The sequence below is a fragment of the Pseudophryne corroboree genome, chromosome 10, assembly GCF_028390025.1.
Source record: "Pseudophryne corroboree isolate aPseCor3 chromosome 10, aPseCor3.hap2, whole genome shotgun sequence".
In the NCBI taxonomy this organism is placed as follows: domain Eukaryota; kingdom Metazoa; phylum Chordata; class Amphibia; order Anura; family Myobatrachidae; genus Pseudophryne; species Pseudophryne corroboree.
The window spans coordinates 4,266,721-4,289,254 of record NC_086453.1 but is presented as its reverse complement, the minus strand read 5'-3'; the positions used below and the strand labels follow the sequence as shown (position 1 = coordinate 4,289,254).

At 49.3% G+C, this 22,534-nt stretch overlaps 2 protein-coding genes across 9 annotated transcripts in view; one reads left to right on the top strand and one right to left on the bottom strand.

The window, feature by feature from the left end:
- ERMAP (erythroblast membrane associated protein (Scianna blood group)) overlaps nucleotides 1–22,534 on the bottom strand; it is a 633,995-nt gene that overhangs the window by 319,180 nt on the left and 292,281 nt on the right. The gene's annotated exons all lie outside the window — the stretch shown is intronic.
- Nucleotides 1–22,534, top strand: part of ZNF362 (zinc finger protein 362) — a 92,692-nt gene that overhangs the window by 42,102 nt on the left and 28,056 nt on the right. For all 7 annotated transcript variants that reach the window (XM_063942036.1, XM_063942035.1, XM_063942034.1 and 4 more), the window contains exon 2: nucleotides 5,906–5,969. In XM_063942036.1, the coding sequence (XP_063798106.1) occupies nucleotides 5,907–5,969 (63 nt within the window). In that variant the 5' untranslated portion in view covers nucleotide 5,906. The remainder of the gene's footprint in view (nucleotides 1–5,905; nucleotides 5,970–22,534) is intronic.

Here is a 22,534-nt window from a genome sequence, read left to right as displayed (position 1 = left end):
GGTGAGATACTATAAGGGAAGGTGGAGGGGGAGAGATACTATAAGGGAAGGTGGAGGGGGTGAGATACTATAAGGGAAGGTGGAGGGGGTGAGATAGTATAAGGGAAGGTGGAGGGGGTGAGATACTATAAGGGAAGGTGGAGAGGGTGAGTTACTCTAAGGGAAGGTGGAGGGGGTGAGATAGTATAAGGGAAGGTGGAGAGGGTGAGATAGTATAAGGGAAGGTGGAGGGGGTGAGATACTATAAGGGAAGGTGGAGGTGGTGAGATACTATAAGGGAAGGTGGAGGGGGAGAGATACTATAAGGGAAGGTGGAGGGGGTGAGATACTATAAGGGAAGGTGGAGGGGGTGAGATAGTATAAGGGAAGGTGGAGGGGGCGAGATAGTATAAGGGAAGGTGGATGGGGTGAGATAGTATAAGGGAAGGTGGAGGGGGTGAGATAGTATAAGGGAAGGTGGAGGGGGCGAGATACTATAAGGGAAGGTGGAGGGGGTGAGATACTATAAGGGAAGGTGGAGGGGGTGAGATAGTATAAGGGAAGGTGGAGGGGGTAAGATAGTATAAGGGAAGGTGGAGGGGGTGAGATAGTATAAGGGAAGGTGGAGGGGGGTGAGATACTATAAGGGAAGGTGGAGGGGGTGAGATACTATAAGGGAAGGTGGAGTGGGTGAGATACTATAAGGGAAGGTGGAGAGGGTGAGATAGTATAAGGGAAGGTGGAGGGGGTGAGATAGTATAAGGGAAGGTGGAGGGGGTGAGATAGTATAAGGGAAGGTGGAGGGGGTGAGATAGTATAAGGGAAGGTGGAGGGGGTGAGATACTATAAGGGAAGGTGGAGGGGGTGAGATACTATAAGGGAAGGTGGATGGGGTGAGATAGTATAAGGGAAGGTGGAGTGGGTGAGATAGTATATGGGAAGGTGGAGGGGGTGAGATACTATAAGGGAAGGTGGAGAGGGTGAGGTACTGTAAGGGAAGGTGGAGGGGGTGAGATAGTATAAGGGAAGGTGGAGAGGGTGAGATAGTATAAGGGAAGGTGGAGGGGGTGAGATACTATAAGGGAAGGTGGAGGGGGTGAGATACTATAAGGGAAGGTGGAGGGGGTGAGATAGTATAAGGGAAGATGGAGGGGGTGAGATAGTACAAGGGAAGGTGGAGGGGGTGAGATACTATAAGGGAAGGTGGAGGGGGTGAGATACTATAAGGGAAGGTGGAGGGGGTGAGATACTATAAGGGAAGGTGGAGGGGGTGAGATACTATAAGGGAAGGTGGAGGGGGTGAGATAGTATAAGGAAAGGTGGAGAGGGTGAGGTACTATAAGGGAAGGTGGAGGGGGTGAGATACTATAAGGGAAGGTGGAGGGGGTGAGATAGTAGAAGGGAAGGTGGAGGGGGTGAGATACTATAAGGGAAGGTGGAGGGGGTGAAATAGTATAAGGGAAGGTGGAGAGTGTGAGGTACTATAAGGGAAGGTGGAGGGGGTGAAATAGTATAAGGGAAGGTGGAGAGTGTGAGATACTATAAGGGAAGGTGGAGGGGGTGATATACGATAAGGGAAGGTGGAGGGGGTGAGATACTATAAGGGAAGGTGGAGGGGGTGAGGTACTATAAGGGAAGGTGGAGAGGGTGAGATAGTATAAGGGATGGTGGAGGGGGTGAGATACTATAAGGTAAGGTGGAGGGGGTGAGATAGTATAATGGAAGATGGAGGGGGTGAGATAGTATAAGGGAAGGTGGAGTGGGTGAGATAGTATATGGGAAGGTGGAGGGGGTGAGATACTATAAGGGAAGGTGGAGAGGGTGAGGTACTCTAAGGGAAGGTGGAGGGGGTGAGATAGTATAAGGGAAGGTGGAGAGGGTGAGATAGTATAAGGGAAGGTGGAGGGGGTGAGATACTATAAGGGAAGGTGGAGGGGGTGAGATAGTATAAGGGAAGATGGAGGGGGTGAGATAGTACAAGGGAAGGTGGAGGGGGTGAGATACTATAAGGGAAGGTGGAGGGGGTGAGATACTATAAGGGAAGGTGGAGGGGGTGAGATACTATAAGGGAAGGTGGAGGGGGTGAGATACTATAAGGGAAGGTGGAGGGGGTGAGATACTATAAGGGAAGGTGGAGGGGGTGAGATAGTATAAGGAAAGGTGGAGAGGGTGAGGTACTATAAGGGAAGGTGGAGGGGGTGAGATACTATAAGGGAAGGTGGAGGGGGTGAGATAGTAGAAGGGAAGGTGGAGGGGGTGAGATACTATAAGGGAAGGTGGAGGGGGTGAAATAGTATAAGGGAAGGTGGAGAGGGTGAGGTACTATAAGGGAAGGTGGAGGGGGTGAAATAGTATAAGGGAAGGTGGAGAGGGTGAGATAGTATAAGGGAAGGTGGAGGGGGTGAGATACTATAAGGGAAGGTGGAGGGGGTGAGATACTATAAGGGAAGGTGGAGGGGGTGAGATACTATAAGGGAAGGTGGAGGGGGTGAGATAGTATAAGGGAAGGTGGAGGGGGTGAGATAGTATAAGGGAAGGTGGAGGGGGTGAGATACTATAAGGGAAGGTGGAGAGGGTGAGATACTATAAGGGAAGGTGGAGGGGGTGAGATAGTATAAGGGAGGGTGTGAGATAGTATAAGGGAAGGTGGAGGGGGTGAGATACTATAAGGGAAGGTGGAGGGGGTGAGGTACTATAAGGGAAGGTGGAGGGGGTGAGATAGTATAAGGGAAGGTGGAGGGGGTGAGATACTATAAGGGAAGGTGGAGGGGGTGAGATACTATAAGGGAAGGTGGAGGGGGTGAGGTACTATAAGGGAAGGTGGAGGGGGTGAGATACTATAAGGGAAGGTGGAGGGGGTGAGATACTATAAGGGAAGGTGGAGGGGGTGAGATACTATAAGGGAAGGTGGAGGGGGTGAGATACTATAAGGGAAGGTGGAGGGGGTGAGGTACTATAAGGGAAGGTGGAGAGGGTGAGATAGTATAAGGGATGGTGGAGGGGGTGAGATACTATAAGGTAAGGTGGAGGGGGTGAGATAGTATAATGGAAGATGGAGGGGGTTAAATAGTATATGGGAAGTTGGAGGGGGTGAGATAGTATTAGGGAAGGTGGAGGGGGTGAGATACTATAAGGGAAGGTGGAGGGGGTGAGATACTATAAGGGAAGGTGGAGGGGGTGAGATAGTATAAGGGAAGTTGGAGGGGGTGAGATAGTATAAGGGAAGGTGGAGGGGGTGAGATAGTATAAGGGAAGGTGGAGGGGGTGAGATACTATAAGGGAAGGTGGAGGGGGTGAGATAGTATAAGGGAAGGTGGAGGGGGTGAGATAGTATAAGGGAAGGTGGAGGGGGTGAGATAGTATAAGGGAAGGTGGATGGGGTGAGATAGTATAAGGGAAGGTGGAGGGGGTGAGATAGTATAAGGGAAGGTGGAGGGGGTGAGATACTATAAGGGAAGGTGGAGGGGGTGAGATAGTATAAGGGAAGGTGGAGGGGGTGAGATAGTATAAGGGAAGGTGGAGGGGGTGAGATACTATAAGGGAAGGTGGAGGGGGTGAGATACTATAAGGGAAGGTGGAGGGGGTGAGATAGTATAAGGGAAGTTGGAGGGGGTGAGATAGTATAAGGGAAGGTGGAGGGGGTGAGATAGTATAAGGGAAGGTGGATGGGGTGAGATAGTATAAGGGAAGGTGGAGGGGGTGAGATAGTATAAGGGAAGGTGGAGGGGGTGAGATACTATAAGGGAAGGTGGAGGGGGTGAGATAGTATAAGGGAAGGTGGAGGGGGTGAGATAGTATAAGGGAAGGTGGAGGGGGTGAGATAGTATAAGGGAAGGTGGAGGGGGTGAGATAGTATAAGGGAAGGTGGAGGGGGTGAGATACTATAAGGGAAGGTGGAGGGGGTGAGATAGTATAAGGGAAGGTGGAGAGGGTGAGATAGTATAAGGGAAGGTGGAGAGGGTGAGATAGTATATGGGAAGGTGGAGGGGGTGAGATAGTATAAGGGAAGGTGGAGAGGGTGAGATAGTATAAGGGAAGGTGGAGAGGGTGAGATAGTATAAGGGAAGGTGGAGGGGGTGAGATAGTATAAGGGAAGGTGGAGGGGGTGAGATAGTATAAGGGAAGGTGGAGGGGGTGAGATACTATAAGGGAAGGTGGAGGGGGTGAGATAGTATAAGGGAAGGTGGAGGGGGTGAGATACTATAAGGGAAGGTGGAGGGGGTGAGATAGTATATGGGAAGGTGGATGGGGTGAGATAGTATAAGGGAAGGTGGAGAGGGTGAGATAGTATAAGGGAAGGTGGAGGGGGTGAGATACTATAAGGGAAGGTGGAGAGGGTGAGATAGTATAAGGGAAGGTGGAGGGGGTGAGATACTATAAGGGAAGGTGGAGAGGGTGAGATAGTATAAGGGAAGGTGGAGGGGGTGAGATAGTATAAGGGAAGGTGGAGGGGGTGAGATACTATAAGGGAAGGTGGAGAGGGTGAGATAGTATAAGGGAAGGTGGAGGGGGTGAGATAGTATAAGGGAAGGTGGAGGGGGTGAGATACTATAAGGGAAGGTGGAGAGGGTGAGATAGTATAAGGGAAGGTGGAGAGGGTGAGATAGTATAAGGGAAGGTGGAGGGGGTGAGATACTATAAGGGAAGGTGGAGTGGGTGAGATAGTATAAGGGAAGGTGGAGAGGGTGAGATAGTATATGGGAAGGTGGATGGGGTGAGATAGTATAAGGGAAGGTGGAGAGGGTGAGATAGTATAAGGGAAGGTGGAGGGGGTGAGATAGTATAAGGGAAGGTGGAGAGGGTGAGATAGTATAAGGGAAGGTGGAGGGGGTGAGATACTATAAGGGAAGGTGGAGAGGGTGAGATAGTATAAGGGAAGGCAGAGAGAGGGCAGCAATGTGCAGACAGATAAGCCAGGAGCCGGCCTGAGTACAGAACGTGGGGACAGAAAGGGGGACTCAATGCAAATTTATTTTTGTATAGAACAATATATAACAATATATAATGTCTGTGCATCACCTGAATTACACGTAATGATTATTGTGTAAACTGTGAATGGAAAATGCATTATAAAAATGGGCTGAAGTCCCCAGTGCTTTACACGGCTACGAATAACGATGGTGAAGAGCGTTTCCCCCTTACCCTACACAGCGCACAACCTTACATACAGCGATGGTCTTCTGTGCTCAGTAGCCGCTTTCCCTGAGCATCCCCCCATACAGCTGAGCGCGGAGGTACTGGGGACACATTGCACAGGTCAGGGGAAAGGAGCGTAACTGCACAAACTACCCCTGCTTTCGGGGGTGACCCTGCGGCTGCTTTCGGGGGTGACCCTGCGGCTGCTTTGGGGGTGTAGCTGAGCCTGCGACTGCTTCTCCCTCCACAGTTGTACAGGCGCTGGCGGCTTACTTGTGACTGACATCCTGATCAGCTATAATGATGTCATTAGCATATTTTTGCATATCCGCTGCATGTGAATACGTAGTTGCTGTATTAGGCCCCTAGTCCCCCTGTCCCGGCCTTTCCCAAGCTGCCATCTGCTAGTGTACAGTGTACAGACCCTGTATCCTTTCACTCGCTCATTACATAGCACTGTGCAAAGCGTTGGTGCTTTAGGGATACCAGATGAAATGTATCCTCTGTGTCACTTGTAACAAGAACTGGAGCTATGGGTGTCTATAAACGTTTGTGTACCCGCAGACAGCGTCCGCCAGCTGTGTGTAAGGGAGTGATCTGCGGCCCTTCCCCTGACGTGTAGTAAGCCCTGTGTCTGCGTCTTTCTGCTCCTGCGGCCGTGTGGCTTCATCCTGTATCTTCTAATACGTATTATGTATAATGCTGCCTGGCATCTAGGTGCATGCTTATAACTGACTGCATCACTTCTGTACCCTCCAGCCAGCAGCGTAACTCTCTTTCCTTCTTGCAGGATGGCCGAACCCCGCTTTAACAATCCTTATTTTTGGCCTCCACCTCCAGCAATGCCCAGCCAGGTGAGAATGATGAAATTACCTTTATCCAATACTATGGTGATTGATACAGTGTCTTATTACTGTCTATTATTTGTATGATGTCACATAGCTCCGGACAGCGCACATAAAGCTGGGACATGTTACAGAGAGGGTAGGAAGACCACTGCCCGGGACAGAGCTTATTACTGTCTATTATCTGTATGATGTCACATAGCTCCGGACAGCGCACATAAAGCTGGGACATGTTACAGAGAGGGTAGGAAGACCACTGCCCGGGACAGAGCTTATTACTGTCTATTATCTGTATGGTGTCACATAGCTCCGGACAGCGCACATAAAGCTGGGACATATTACACAGAGGGGAGAACCCTGCCCGGGACAGAGCTTATTACTGTCTATTATCTGTATGATGTCACATAGCTCCGGACAGCGCACATAAAGCTGGGACATATTACAGAGAGGGTAGGGAGAACCCTGCCCGGGACAGAGCATATTACTGTCTATTATCTGTATGATGTCACATAGCTCCGGACAGCGCACATAAAGCTGTGACATATTACAGAGAGGGTAGGGAGAACCCTGCCCGGGACAGAGCTTATTACTGTCTATTATCTGTATGTCACATAGCTCCGGACAGCGCACATAAAGCTGGGACATATTACAGAGAGGGGAGAACCCTGCCCGGGACAGAGCTTATTACTGTCTATTATCTGTATGATGTCACATAGCTCCGGACAGCGCACATAAAGCTGTGACATATTACAGAGAGGGTAGGGAGAACCCTGCCCGGGACAGAGCTTATTACTGTCTATTATTTGTATGATGTCACATAGCTCCGGACAGCGCACATAAAGCTGGGACATATTACAGAGAGGGTAGGGAGAACCCTGCCCGGGACAGAGCTTATTACTGTCTATTATCTATATGATGTCACATAGCTCCGGACAGCGCACATAAAGCTGGGACATATTACAGAGAGGGTAGGTAGAACCCTGCCCGGGACAGAGCATATTACTGTCTATTATCTGTATGATGTCACATAGCTCCGGACAGCGCACATAAAGCTGGGACATATTACAGAGAGGGTAGGGAGAACCCTGCCCGGGACAGAGCATATTACTGTCTATTATCTGTATTATGTCACATAGCTCCGGACAGCGCACATAAAGCTGGGACATATTACAGAGAGGGGAGAACCCTGCCCGGGACAGAGCTTATTACTGTCTATTATCTGTATGATGTCACATAGCTCCGGACAGCGCACATAAAGCTGGGACATATTACAGAGAGGGTAGGGAGAACCCTGCCCGGGACAGAGCTTATTACTGTCTATTATCTGTATGATGTCACATAGCTCCGGACAGCGCACATAAAGCTGGCACATATTACAGAGAGGGTAGGGAGAACCCTGCCCGGGACAGAGCTTATTACTGTCTATTATCTGTATGTCACATAGCTCCGGACAGCGCACATAAAGCTGGGACATATTACAGAGAGGGTAGGGAGAACCCTGCCCGGGACAGAGCTTATTACTGTCTATTATCTGTATGATGTCACATAGCTCCGGACAGCGCACATAAAGCTGGGACATATTACAGAGAGGGTAGGTAGAACCCTGCCCGGGACAGAGCTTATTACTGTCTATTATCTGTATGTCACATAGCTCCGGACAGCGCACATAAAGCTGGGACATATTACAGAGAGGGTAGGGAGAACCCTGCCCGGGACAGAGCTTATTACTGTCTATTATCTGTATGATGTCACATAGCTCCGGACAGCGCACATAAAGCTGGGACATGTTACAGAGAGGGGAGAACCCTGCCCGGGATAGAGCATATCACTGTCTATTATCTGTATGATGTCACATAGCTCCGGACAGTGCACATAAAGCTGGGACATATTACAGAGAGGGTAGGGAGAACCCTGCCCGGGACAGAGCTTATTACTGTCTATTATCTGTATGATGTCACATAGCTCCGGACAGCGCACATAAAGCTGGGGCATATTACAGAGAGGGTAGGTAGAACCCTGCCCGGGACAGAGCTTATTACTGTCTTATCTGTATGATGTCACATAGCTCCGGACAGCGCACATAAAGCTGGGACATATTACAGAGAGGGGAGAACCCTGCTCGGGACAGAGCTTATTACTGTCTATTATCTGTATGATGTCACATAGCTCCGGACAGCGCACATAAAGCTGGGACATATTACAGAGAGGGTAGGGAGAACCCTGCCCGGGACAGAGCTTATTACTATCTATTATCTGTATGATGTCACATAGCTCCGGACAGCGCACATAAAGCTGGGACATATTACAGAGAGGGTAGGGAGAACCCTGCTCGGGACAGAGCGTATTACTGTCTATTATCTGTATGGTGTCACATAGCTCCGGACAGCGCACATAAAGCTGGGACATATTACAGAGAGGGTAGGTAGAACCCTGCCTGGGACAGAGCTTATTACTGTCTATTATCTGTATGATGTCACATAGCTACGGACAGCGCACATAAAGCTGGCACATATTACAGAGAGGGTAGGGAGAACCCTGCCCGGGACAGAGCATACTACTGTCTATTATCTGTATGATGTCACATAGCTCCGGACAGCGCACATAAAGCTGGGACATATTACAGAGAGGGTAGGGAGAACCCTGCCCGGGACAGAGCTTATTACTGTCTATTATCTGTATGATGCCACATAGCTCCGGACAGCGCACATAAAGCTGGCACATATTACAGAGAGGGTAGGGAGAACCCTGCCCGGGACAGAGCTTATTACTGTCTATTATCTGTATGTCACATAGCTCCGGACAGCGCACATAAAGCTGGGACATATTACAGAGAGGGTAGGGAGAACCCTGCCCGGGACAGAGCTTATTACTGTCTATTATCTGTATGATGTCACATAGCTCCGGACAGCGCACATAAAGCTGGGGCATATTACAGAGAGGGTAGGTAGAACCCTGCCCGGGACAGAGCTTATTACTGTCTTATCTGTATGATGTCACATAGCTCCGGACAGCGCACATAAAGCTGGGACATATTACAGAGAGGGGAGAACCCTGCCCGGGACAGAGCATATTACTGTCTATTATCTGTATGATGTCACATAGCTCCGGACAGCGCACATAAAGCTGGGACATATTACAGAGAGGGTAGGGAGAACCCTGCCCGGGACAGAGCTTATTACTGTCTATTATCTGTATGATGTCACATAGCTCCGGTCAGCGCACATAAAGCTGGGACATATTACAGAGGGGGTAGGGAGAACCCTGCCCGGGACAGAGCTTATTACTGTCTATTATCTGTATGATGTCAGAAAGCTCCGGACAGCGCACATAAAGCTGGGACATATTACAGAGAGGGTAGAACCCTGCCCGGGACAGAGCTTATTACTGTCTATTTTCTGTATGATGTCACATAGCTCCGGACAGCGCACATAAAGCTGGGACATATTACAGAGAGGGTAGGGAGAACCCTGCCCGGGACAGAGTGTATTACTGTCTATTATCTGTATGATGTCACATAGCTCCGGACAGCGCACATAAAGCTGGGACATATTACAGAGAGGGGAGAACCCTGCCCGGGACAGAGCGTATTACTGTCTATTATCTGTATGATGTCACATAGCTCGGGACAGCGCACATAAAGCTGGGACATATTACAGAGAGGGTAGGGAGAACCCTGCCAGGGACAGAGCGTATTACTGTCTATTATCTGTATGTCACATAGCTCCGGACAGCGCACATAAAGCTGGGACATATTACAGAGAGGGTAGAACCCTGCCCGGGACAGAGCTTATTACTGTCTATTATCTGTATGATGTCACATAGCTCCGGACAGCGCACATAAAGCTGGGACATATTACAGAGAGGGTAGGGAGAACCCTGCCCGGGACAGAGCGTATTACTGTCTATTATCTGTATGATGTCACATAGCTCCGGACAGCGCACATAAAGCTGGGACATATTACAGAGAGGGTAGGGAGAACCCTGCCCGGGACAGAGCTTATTACTGTCTATTATCTGTATGATGTCACATAGCTCCGGACAGCGCACATAAAGCTGGGGCATATTACAGAGAGGGTAGGTAGAACCCTGCCCGGGACAGAGCTTATTACTGTCTTATCTGTATGATGTCACATAGCTCCGGACAGCGCACATAAAGCTGGGACATATTACAGAGAGGGTAGGGAGAACCCTGCCCGGGACAGAGCGTATTACTGTCTATTTTCTGTATGATGTCACATAGCTCCGGACAGCGCACATAAAGCTGGGACATATTACAGAGAGGGTAGGGAGAACACTGTCCGGGACAGAGCTTATTACTGTCTATTATCTGTATGGTGTCACATAGCTCCGGACAGCGCACATAAAGCTGGGACATATTACAGAGAGGGTAGGGAGAACCCTGCCCGGGACAGAGCTTATTACTGTCTATTATCTGTATGATGTCACATAGCTCCGGACAGCGCACATAATGCTGGGGCATATTACAGAGAGGGTAGGTAGAACCCTGCCCGGGACAGAGCTTATTACTGTCTTATCTGTATGATGTCACATAGCTCCGGACAGCGCACATAAAGCTGGGACATATTACAGAGAGGGGAGAACCCTGCCCGGGACAGAGCTTATTACTGTCTATTATCTGTATGATGTCACATAGCTCCGGACAGCGCACATAAAGCTGGGACATATTACAGAGAGGGTAGGGAGAACCCTGCCCGGGACAGAGCTTATTACTATCTATTATCTGTATGATGTCACATAGCTCCGGACAGCGCACATAAAGCTGGGACATATTACAGAGAGGGTAGGGAGAACCCTGCTCGGGACAGAGCGTATTACTGTCTATTATCTGTATGGTGTCACATAGCTCCGGACAGCGCACATAAAGCTGGGACATATTACAGAGAGGGTAGGTAGAACCCTGCCTGGGACAGAGCTTATTACTGTCTATTATCTGTATGATGTCACATAGCTACGGACAGCGCACATAAAGCTGGCACATATTACAGAGAGGGTAGGGAGAACCCTGCCCGGGACAGAGCATATTACTGTCTATTATCTGTATGATGTCACATAGCTCCGGACAGCGCACATAAAGCTGGGACATATTACAGAGAGGGTAGGGAGAACCCTGCCCGGGACAGAGCTTATTACTGTCTATTATCTGTATGATGTCACATAGCTCCGGTCAGCGCACATAAAGCTGGGACATATTACAGAGGGGGTAGGGAGAACCCTGCCCGGGACAGAGCTTATTACTGTCTATTATCTGTATGATGTCAGAAAGCTCCGGACAGCGCACATAAAGCTGGGACATATTACAGAGAGGGTAGAACCCTGCCCGGGACAGAGCTTATTACTGTCTATTATCTGTATGATGTCACATAGCTCCGGACAGCGCACATAAAGCTGGGACATATTACAGAGAGGGTAGGGAGAACCCTGCCCGGGACAGAGTGTATTACTGTCTATTATCTGTATGATGTCACATAGCTCCGGACAGCGCACATAAAGCTGGGACATATTACAGAGAGGGGAGAACCCTGCCCGGGACAGAGCGTATTACTGTCTATTATCTGTATGATGTCACATAGCTCGGGACAGCGCACATAAAGCTGGGACATATTACAGAGAGGGTAGGGAGAACCCTGCCAGGGACAGAGCGTATTACTGTCTATTATCTGTATGTCACATAGCTCCGGACAGCGCACATAAAGCTGGGACATATTACAGAGAGGGTAGAACCCTGCCCGGGACAGAGCTTATTACTGTCTATTATCTGTATGATGTCACATAGCTCCGGACAGCGCACATAAAGCTGGGACATATTACAGAGAGGGTAGGGAGAACCCTGCCCGGGACAGAGCTTATTACTGTCTATTATCTGTATGATGTCACATAGCTCCGGACAGCGCACATAAAGCTGGGGCATATTACAGAGAGGGTAGGTAGAACCCTGCCCGGGACAGAGCTTATTACTGTCTTATCTGTATGATGTCACATAGCTCCGGACAGCGCACATAAAGCTGGGACATATTACAGAGAGGGTAGGGAGAACCCTGCCCGGGACACAGCGTATTACTGTCTATTTTCTGTATGATGTCACATAGCTCCGGACAGCGCACATAAAGCTGGGACATATTACAGAGAGGGTAGGGAGAACACTGTCCGGGACAGAGCTTATTACTGTCTATTATCTGTATGGTGTCACATAGCTCCGGACAGCGCACATAAAGCTGGGACATATTACAGAGAGGGTAGGGAGAACCCTGCCCGGGACAGAGCTTATTACTGTCTATTATCTGTATGATGTCACATAGCTCCGGACAGCGCACATAAAGCTGGGGCATATTACAGAGAGGGTAGGTAGAACCCTGCCCGGGACAGAGCTTATTACTGTCTTATCTGTATGATGTCACATAGCTCCGGACAGCGCACATAAAGCTGGGACATATTACAGAGAGGGGAGAACCCTGCCCGGGACAGAGCTTATTACTGTCTATTATCTGTATGATGTCACATAGCTCCGGACAGCGCACATAAAGCTGGGACATATTACAGAGAGGGTAGGGAGAACCCTGCCCGGGACAGAGCTTATTACTATCTATTATCTGTATGATGTCACATAGCTCCGGACAGCGCACATAAAGCTGGGACATATTACAGAGAGGGTAGGGAGAACCCTGCTCGGGACAGAGCGTATTACTGTCTATTATCTGTATGGTGTCACATAGCTCCGGACAGCGCACATAAAGCTGGGACATATTACAGAGAGGGTAGGTAGAACCCTGCCTGGGACAGAGCTTATTACTGTCTATTATCTGTATGATGTCACATAGCTACGGACAGCGCACATAAAGCTGGCACATATTACAGAGAGGGTAGGGAGAACCCTGCCCGGGACAGAGCATATTACTGTCTATTATCTGTATGATGTCACATAGCTCCGGACAGCGCACATAAAGCTGGGACATATTACAGAGAGGGTAGGGAGAACCCTGCCCGGGACAGAGCTTATTACTGTCTATTATCTGTATGATGTCACATAGCTCCGGTCAGCGCACATAAAGCTGGGACATATTACAGAGGGGGTAGGGAGAACCCTGCCCGGGACAGAGCTTATTACTGTCTATTATCTGTATGATGTCAGAAAGCTCCGGACAGCGCACATAAAGCTGGGACATATTACAGAGAGGGTAGAACCCTGCCCGGGACAGAGCTTATTACTGTCTATTATCTGTATGATGTCACATAGCTCCGGACAGCGCACATAAAGCTGGGACATATTACAGAGAGGGTAGGGAGAACCCTGCCCGGGACAGAGTGTATTACTGTCTATTATCTGTATGATGTCACATAGCTCCGGACAGCGCACATAAAGCTGGGACATATTACAGAGAGGGGAGAACCCTGCCCGGGACAGAGCGTATTACTGTCTATTATCTGTATGATGTCACATAGCTCGGGACAGCGCACATAAAGCTGGGACATATTACAGAGAGGGTAGGGAGAACCCTGCCAGGGACAGAGCGTATTACTGTCTATTATCTGTATGTCACATAGCTCCGGACAGCGCACATAAAGCTGGGACATATTACAGAGAGGGTAGAACCCTGCCCGGGACAGAGCTTATTACTGTCTATTATCTGTATGATGTCACATAGCTCCGGACAGCGCACATAAAGCTGGGACATATTACAGAGAGGGTAGGGAGAACCCTGCCCGGGACAGAGCGTATTACTGTCTATTATCTGTATGATGTCACATAGCTCCGGACAGCGCACATAAAGCTGGGACATATTACAGAGAGGGTAGGGAGAACCCTGCCCGGGACAGAGCTTATTACTGTCTATTATCTGTATGATGTCACATAGCTCCGGACAGCGCACATAAAGCTGGGGCATATTACAGAGAGGGTAGGTAGAACCCTGCCCGGGACAGAGCTTATTACTGTCTTATCTGTATGATGTCACATAGCTCCGGACAGCGCACATAAAGCTGGGACATATTACAGAGAGGGTAGGGAGAACCCTGCCCGGGACAGAGCGTATTACTGTCTATTTTCTGTATGATGTCACATAGCTCCGGACAGCGCACATAAAGCTGGGACATATTACAGAGAGGGTAGGGAGAACACTGTCCGGGACAGAGCTTATTACTGTCTATTATCTGTATGGTGTCACATAGCTCCGGACAGCGCACATAAAGCTGGGACATATTACAGAGAGGGTAGGGAGAACCCTGCCCGGGACAGAGCGTATTACTGTCTTTCTCTAACGTCCTAGTGGATGCTGGGACTCCGTCAGGACCATGGGGAATAGCGGGCTCCGCAGGAGACAGGGCACATCTAAATAAAGCTTTTAGGATCACATGGTGCGTACTGGCTCCTCCCCCTATGACCCTCCTCCAAGCCTCAGTTAGGTTTTTGTGCCCGTCCGAGAAGGGTGCAATCTAGGTGGCTCTCCTAAAGAGCTGCTTAGAAAAAGTTTTTTTAGGTTTAAATCTCAGTGAATCCTGCTGGCAACAGGATCACTGCATCGAGGGACTTAGGGGAGAGATTTCCAACTCACCTGCGTGCAGGATGGATTGGAGTCTTAGGCTACTGGACACTTAGCTCCAGAGGGAGTCGGAACACAGGTCCTCCTGGGGTTCGTCCCGGAGCCGCGCCGCCGATCCCCCTTACAGACGCTGAAGACGGAGGTCCGGAAAGCAGGCGGCAGAAGACTCCTCAGTCTTCATGAAGGTAGCGCACAGCACTGCAGCTGTGCGCCATTGTTGCTACACGTCTCACTGATTCAGTCACGGAGGGTGCAGGGCGCTGCTGGGGGCGCCCTGGGCAGCAATATTAAATACCTTTAGTGGCAAAATAAATACATCACATATAGCCATTAAGGCTATATGTATGTATTTAACCCAGGCCAGTTTTCTTAAAACCCGGGAGAAAAACCCGCCGAAAAAGGGGCGGAGCTTATTCTCCTCAGCACTCAGCGCCATTTTCCTGCTCAGCTCCGCTGGTGAGGAAGGCTCCCAGGACTCTCCCCTGCACTGCACTACAGAAACAGGGTAACAAAGAGAAGGGGGGCATAATTTGGCGATATTGATATATTAAAAGCGCTTATATCAAAAACAACACCTTCTAGGGTTGTTTATATACATTTATAGCGCTTTTGGTGTGTGCTGGCAAACTCTCCCTCTGTCTCCCCAAAGGGCTAAGAGGGTCCTGTCTTCGATTAGAGCATTCCCTGTGTGGCTGCTGTGTGTCGGTACGTGTGTGTCGACATGTATGAGGACGATGTTGGTGTGGAGGCAGAGCAATTGCCGGTAATGGTGATGTCACCCCCTAGGGAGTCGACACCGGAATGGATGGCTTTAGTTATGGAATTACGTGATAATGTTAGCACATTACAAAAGTCAGTTGACGAAATGAGACGGCCGGAAAACCAGTTAGTACCGGCTCAGGCGTCTCAGACACCGTCAGGGGCTGTAAAACGTCCCTTACCTCAGTCAGTCGACACGGGTACCGACACAGATGAATCTAGTGTCGACGGTGAAGAAACAAACGTATTTTCCAATAGGGCCACACGTTATATGATCACGGCAATGAAGGAGGCTTTGCAGATCTCTGATACTGCTGGTACCTCAAAAAGGGGTATTATGTGGGGGGTGAAAAAACTACCTGTAGCTTTTCCAGAATCAGAGGAATTGAATGACGTGTGTGACGAAGCGTGGGTTAACCCAGATAGAAAACTGCTAATTTCCAAGAAGTTATTGGCATTATACCCTTTCCCACCAGAGGTTAGGGCGCGCTGGGAAACACCCCCTAGGGTGGATAAGGCGCTCACACGTTTATCAAAGCAAGTGGCGTTGCCGTCTCCTGATACGGCCGCCCTCAAGGATCCAGCAGATAGGAGGCTGGAAACTACACTGAAGAGTATATACACACATACTGGTGTTATACTGCGACCGGCAGTAGCCTCAGCCTGGATGTGCAGTGCTGGGGTAGTGTGGTTGGATTCTCTGACTGAAAATATTGATACCCTGGATAGGGACAGTATTTTATTGACTCTAGAGCAATTAAAGGATGCTTTTCTTTATATGCGAGATGCTCAGAGGGATATTGTACTCTAGCATCAAGAGTAAGCGCGATGTCCATATCTGCCAGAAGAAGTTTATGGACGCGACAGTGGTCAGGTGATGCGGATTCCAAAAGGCATATGGAAGTATTGCCATATAAAGGAGAGGAATTATTTGGGGTCGGTCTTTCGGACCTGGTGGCCACGGCAACTGCCGGCAAATCCACTTTTTTACCTCAGACCCCCTCCCAACAGAAAAAGACACCGTCTTTTCAGCCGCAGTCCTTTCGCTCCTATAAAAACAAGCGACCAAAAGGACAGTCTTATCTGCCGCGAGGCAGAGGAAAGGGTAAGAGAGGGCAGCAAGCAGCCCCTGCCCAGGACCAGAAGCCCGCCCCGGGTTCTACAAAGCCATCAGCATGACGCTGGGGCTTTACAAGCGGACTCAGGAGCGGTGGGGGGTCGACTCAAGATTTTCAGCAATCAGTGGGCTCGCTCACAAGTGGACCCGTGGATCCTGCAGATAATATCTCAGGGTTACATGTTGGAGTTCGAAAGGTCTCCCCCTCGCCGGTTCCTAAAGTCTGCTTTACCAACGTCTCCCTCAGAAAGGACGTCGGTTTTGGAAGCCATTCACAAGCTGTATTCTCAGCAGGTGATAGTCAAGGTACCCCTCCTACAACAGGGAAAGGGGTATTATTCCACACTATTTGTGGTACCGAAGCCGGACGGTTCGGTAAGACCTATTCTAAACCTGAAATCCTTGAACCTGTACATACAGAAATTCAAGTTCAAGATGGAGTCACTCAGAGCAGTGATAGCGAATCTGGAAGAAGGGGACTTCATGGTGTCCCTGGACATAAAGGATGCTTATCTGCATGTCCCAATTTACCCCTCACACCAAGGGTATCTCAGGTTCGTGATACAAGACTGTCATTATCAGTTTCAAACGCTGCCGTTTGGTTTGTCCACGGCCCCTCGGGTCTTTACCAAGGTAATGACCGAAATGATGGTTCTTCTACGAAGAAAAGGCGTATTAATTATCCCTTACTTGGACGATCTCCTGATAAGGGCAAAGTCCAGAGAACAGCTGAAAGTCGGTGTAGCACTAACCCAGGTAGTGCTTCAGCAACACGGGTGGATTCTGAATCTTCCAAAATCTCAATTGACCCCGACAACTCGTCTGCTGTTCCTGGGAATGATTCTGGACACGGTTCAGAAAAAGGTGTTTCTCCCGGAGGAGAAAGCAAGGGAGTTATCCGAACTTGTCAGGAACCTCCTAAAACCAGGAACTGTGTCAGTACATCAATGCACAAGAGTCCTGGGAAAGATGGTGGCTTCTTACGAAGCGATTCCATTCGGCAGATTCCATGCACGGACATTTCAGTGGGATCTGCTGGACAAATGGTCCGGATCGCATCTGCACATGCATCAGCGGATAACACTGTCACCAAGAACAAGGTTGTCTCTCCTGTGGTGGTTGCAGAGTGCCCATCTGTTAGAGGGCCGCAGATTCGGCATACAGGACTGGGTCCTGGTGACTACGGATGCCAGCCTACGAGGCTGGGGAGCAGTCACACAGGGAAGAAACTTCCAGGGCGTGTGGTCAAACCTGGAGACGTCCCTTCACATAAATATACTGGAGCTAAGAGCGATCTACAATGCTCTAAGCCTGGCAAAATCGCTGCTTCAGGGTCAGCCGGTGTTGATCCAGTCGGACAACATCACGGCAGTCGCCCACGTAAACCGACAAGGCGGCACGAGAAGCAGAAGAGCAATGACAGAAGCTGCAAGGATTCTGCGCTGGGCGGAGAATCATGTCATAGCACTGTCAGCAGTGTTCATCCCGGGAGTGGACAACTGGGAAGCAGACTTCCTCAGCAGACACGACCTTCACCCGGGAGAGTGGGGACTTCATCCAGAAGTCTTCCACATGATTGTGAACCGTTGGGAAAGACCAAAGGTGGACATGATGGCGTCTCGCCTCAACAAAAAATTGGACAGATATTGCGCCAGGTCAAGAGACCCTCAGGCAATAGCTGTGGACGCTCTGGTAACACCGTGGGTGTACCAGTCAGTGTATGTGTTCCCTCCTCTGCCTCTCATACCAAAGGTACTGAGAATTATACGGAAAAGAGGAGTAAGAACAATACTGGTGGCTCCGGACTGGCCAAGAAGAACTTGGTATCCGGAACTTCAAGAGATGCTCACGGAGGATCCATGGCCTCTACCTCTAAGAAGGGATCTGCTTCAGCAGGGACCTTGTATGTTCCAAGACTTACCGCGTCTGCGTTTGACGGCATGGCGGTTGAACGCCGGATTCTAAAAGAAAAGGGCATTCCAGAGGAAGTTATTCCTACCTTGATTAAGGCTAGAAAGGAAGTGACTGTACAACATTATCACCGCATTTAGCGAAAATATGTTGCGTGGTGTGAGGCCAAGAAGGCTCCAACGGAAGAATTTCAATTGGGTCGATTCTTACATTTCATGCAAGCAGGATTGTCTATGGGCCTAAAATTGGGGTCCATTAAAGTTCAAATTTCGGCCTTATCAATCTTCTTCCAGAAGGAATTGGCATCAGTGCCTGAAGTACAAACTTTTGTCAAAGGTGTACTACATATACAACCCCCAATAGTGCCTCCAGTGGCACCGTGGGATTTGAACGTAGTTTTGAATTTTCTCAAATCTCATTGGTTTGAGCCTCTAAAATCGGTAGATTTAAAATACCTTACATGGAAGGTAACCATGCTATTGGCCCTGGCTTCAGCCAGGAGAGTTTCAGAGTTGGCGGCTTTATCATACAAAAGCCCATATCTGATTTTCCATTCGGACAGGGCAGAACTGCGGACACGTCCTCATTTTCTCCCTAAGGTGGTTTCGGCTTTTCACTTGAACCAGCCTATTGTGGTGCCTGCGGCTACTAGCGACTTGGAGGACTCCAAGTTACTGGACGTTGTCAGAGCATTAAAAATATATATATTTCAAGGACAGCTGGAGTCAGAAAATCTGACTCGTTGTTTATATTGTATGCACCCAACAAGATGGGTGCTCCTGCGTCTAAACAGACGATTGCACGTTGGATCTGTAGCACAATCCAACTTGCACATTCTGTGGCAGGCCTGCCACAGCCTAAATCTGTAAAGGCCCACTCCACAAGGAAAGTGGGCTCATCTTGGGCGGCTGCCCGAGGGGTCTCGGCATTACAACTTTGCCGAGCAGCTACGTGGTCAGGGGAGAACACGTTTGTAAAATTTTACAAATTTGATACTCTGGCTAAGGAGGACCTGGAGTTCTCTCATTCGGTGCTGCAGAGTCATCCGCACTCTCCCGCCCGTTTGGGAGCTTTGGTATAATCCCCATGGTCCTGACGGAGTCCCAGCATCCACTAGGACGTTAGAGAAAATAAGAATTTACTTACCGATAATTCTATTTCTCATAGTCCGTAGTGGATGCTGGGCGCCCATCCCAAGTGCGGATTGTCTGCAATACTTGTACATAGTTATTGTTACAAAGATCGGGTTATTACTATTGTTGTGAGCCATCTTTTCAGAGGCTACTTCGTTTTTTGTTATCATACTGTTAACTGGGTTCAGATCACAAGTTGTACGGTGTGATTGGTGTGGCTGGTATGAGTCTTACCCGGGATTCAAGATCCTTCCTTATTGTGTACGCTCGTCCGGGCACAGTACCTAACTGAGGCTTGGAGGAGGGTCATAGGGGGAGGAGCCAGTACGCACCATGTGATCCTAAAAGCTTTATTTAGATGTGCCCTGTCTCCTGCGGAGCCCGCTATTCCCCATGGTCCTGACGGAGTCCCAGCATCCACTACGGACTATGAGAAATAGAATTATCGGTAAGTAAATTCTTATTATTTTCTGTATGATGTCACATAGCTCCGGACAGCGCACATAAAGCTGGGGCATATTACAGAGAGGGTAGGGAGAACCCTGCCCGGGACAGAGCGTATTACTGTCTATTATCTGTATGGTGTCACATAGCTCCGGACAGCGCACATAAAGCTGGGACATATTACAGAGAGGGTAGGGAGAACCCTGCCCGGGACAGAGCGTATTACTGTCTATTATCTGTATGATGTCACATAGCTCCGGACAGCGCACATAAAGCTGGGACATATTACAGAGAGGGTAGGGAGAACCCTGCCCGGGACAGAGCATATTACTGTCTATTATCTGTATGATGTCACATAGCTCCGGACAGCGCACATAAAGCTGGGACATATTACAGAGAGGGTAGGGAGAACCCTGCCCGGGACAGAGCTTATTACTGTCTATTACCTGTATGATGTCACATAGCTCCGGACAGCGCACCTAAAGCTGGGACATATTACAGAGAGGGTAGGGAGAACCCTGCCCGGGACAGAGCTTATTACTGTCTATTACCTGTATGATGTCACATAGCTCCGGACAGCGCACATAAAGCTGGGACATATTACAGAGAGGGTAGGGAGAACCCTGCCCGGGACAGAGCTTATTACGGTCTATTATCTGTATGTCACATAGCTCCGGACAGCGCACATAAAGCTGGGACATATTACAGAGAGGGGAGAACCCTGCCCGGGACAGAGCATATTACTGTCTATTATCTGTATGATGTCACATAGCTCCGGACAGCGCACATAAAGCTGGGACATGTTACAGAGGGGGTAGGGAGAACCCTGCCCGGGACAGAGCTTATTACTGTCTATTATCTGTATGATGTCACATAGCTCCGGACAGCGCACATAAAGCTGGGACATATTACAGAGAGGGGAGAACCCTGCCCGGGACAGAGCATATTACTGTCTATTATCTGTATGATGTCACATAGCTCCGGACAGCGCACATAAAGCTGGGACATATTACAGAGAGGGGAGAACCCTGCCCGGGACAGAGCTTATTACTGTCTATTATCTGTATGTCACATAGCTCCGGACAGCGTACATAAAGCTGGGACATATTACAGAGAGGGTAGGGGTGAACCCTGTCCGGGACAGAGCTTATTACTGTCTATTATCTGTATGATGTCACATAGCTACGGACAGCGCACATAAAGCTGGCACATATTACAGAGAGTGTAGGGAGAACCCTGCCCGGGACAGAGCATATTACTGTCTATTATCTGTATGATGTCACATAGCTCCGGACAGCGCACATAAAGCTGGGACATATTACAGAGAGGGTAGGGAGAACCCTGCCCGGGACAGAGCTTATTACTGTCTATTATCTGTATGATGTCACATAGCTCCGGACAGCGCACATAAAGCTGGGACATATTACAGAGAGGGTAGGGAGAACCCTGCCCGGGACAGAGCGTATTACTGTCTATTATCTGTATGATGTCACATAGCTCCGGACAGCGCACATAAAGCTGGGACATATTACAGAGAGGGTAGGGAGAACCCTGCCCGGGACAGAGCTTATTACTGTCTATTATCTGTATGATGTCACATAGCTCCGGACAGCGCACATAAAGCTGGGACATATTACAGAGAGGGTAGGGAGAACCCTGCCCGGGACAGAGCGTATTACTGTCTATTATCTGTATGATGTCACATAGCTCCGGACAGCGCACATATAGCTGGGACATATTACAGAGAGGGGTGAACCCTGCCCGGGACAGAGCGTATTACAGTCTATTATCTGTATGATGTCACATAGCTCCGGACAGCGCACATAAAGCTGGGACATATTACAGAGAGGGTAGGGAGAACCCTGCCCGGGACAGAGCGTATTACTGTCTATTATCTGTATGATGTCACATAGCTCCGGACAGCGCACATAAAGCTGGGACATATTACAGAGAGGGTAGGTAGAACCCTGCCCGGGACAGAGCTTATTACTGTCTATTATCTGTATGATGTCACATAGCTACGGACAGCGCACATAAAGCTGGCACATATTACAGAGAGGGTAGGGAGAACCCTGCCCGGGACAGAGCATATTACTGTCTATTATCTGTATGATGTCACATAGCTCCGGACAGCGCACATAAAGCTGGGACATATTACAGAGCCGGTAGGGAGAACCCTGCCCGGGACAGAGCTTATTACTGTCTATTATCTGTATGATGTCACATAGCTCCGGACAGCGCACATAAAGCTGGGACATATTACAGAGAGGGTAGGGAGAACCCTGCCCGGGACAGAGCTTATTACTGTCTATTATCTGTATGATGTCACATAGCTCCGGACAGCGCACATAAAGCTGGGACATATTACAGAGGGGGTAGGGAGAACCCTGCCCGGGACAGAGCTTATTACTGTCTATTATCTGTATGATGTCAGAAAGCTCCGGACAGCGCACATAAAGCTGGGACATATTACAGAGAGGGTAGAACCCTGCCCGGGACAGAGCTTATTACTGTCTATTATCTGTATGATGTCACATAGCTCCGGACAGCGCACATAAAGCTGGGACATATTACAGAGAGGGTAGGGAGAACCCTGCCCGGGACAGAGTGTATTACTGTCTATTATCTGTATGTCACATAGCTCCGGACAGCGCA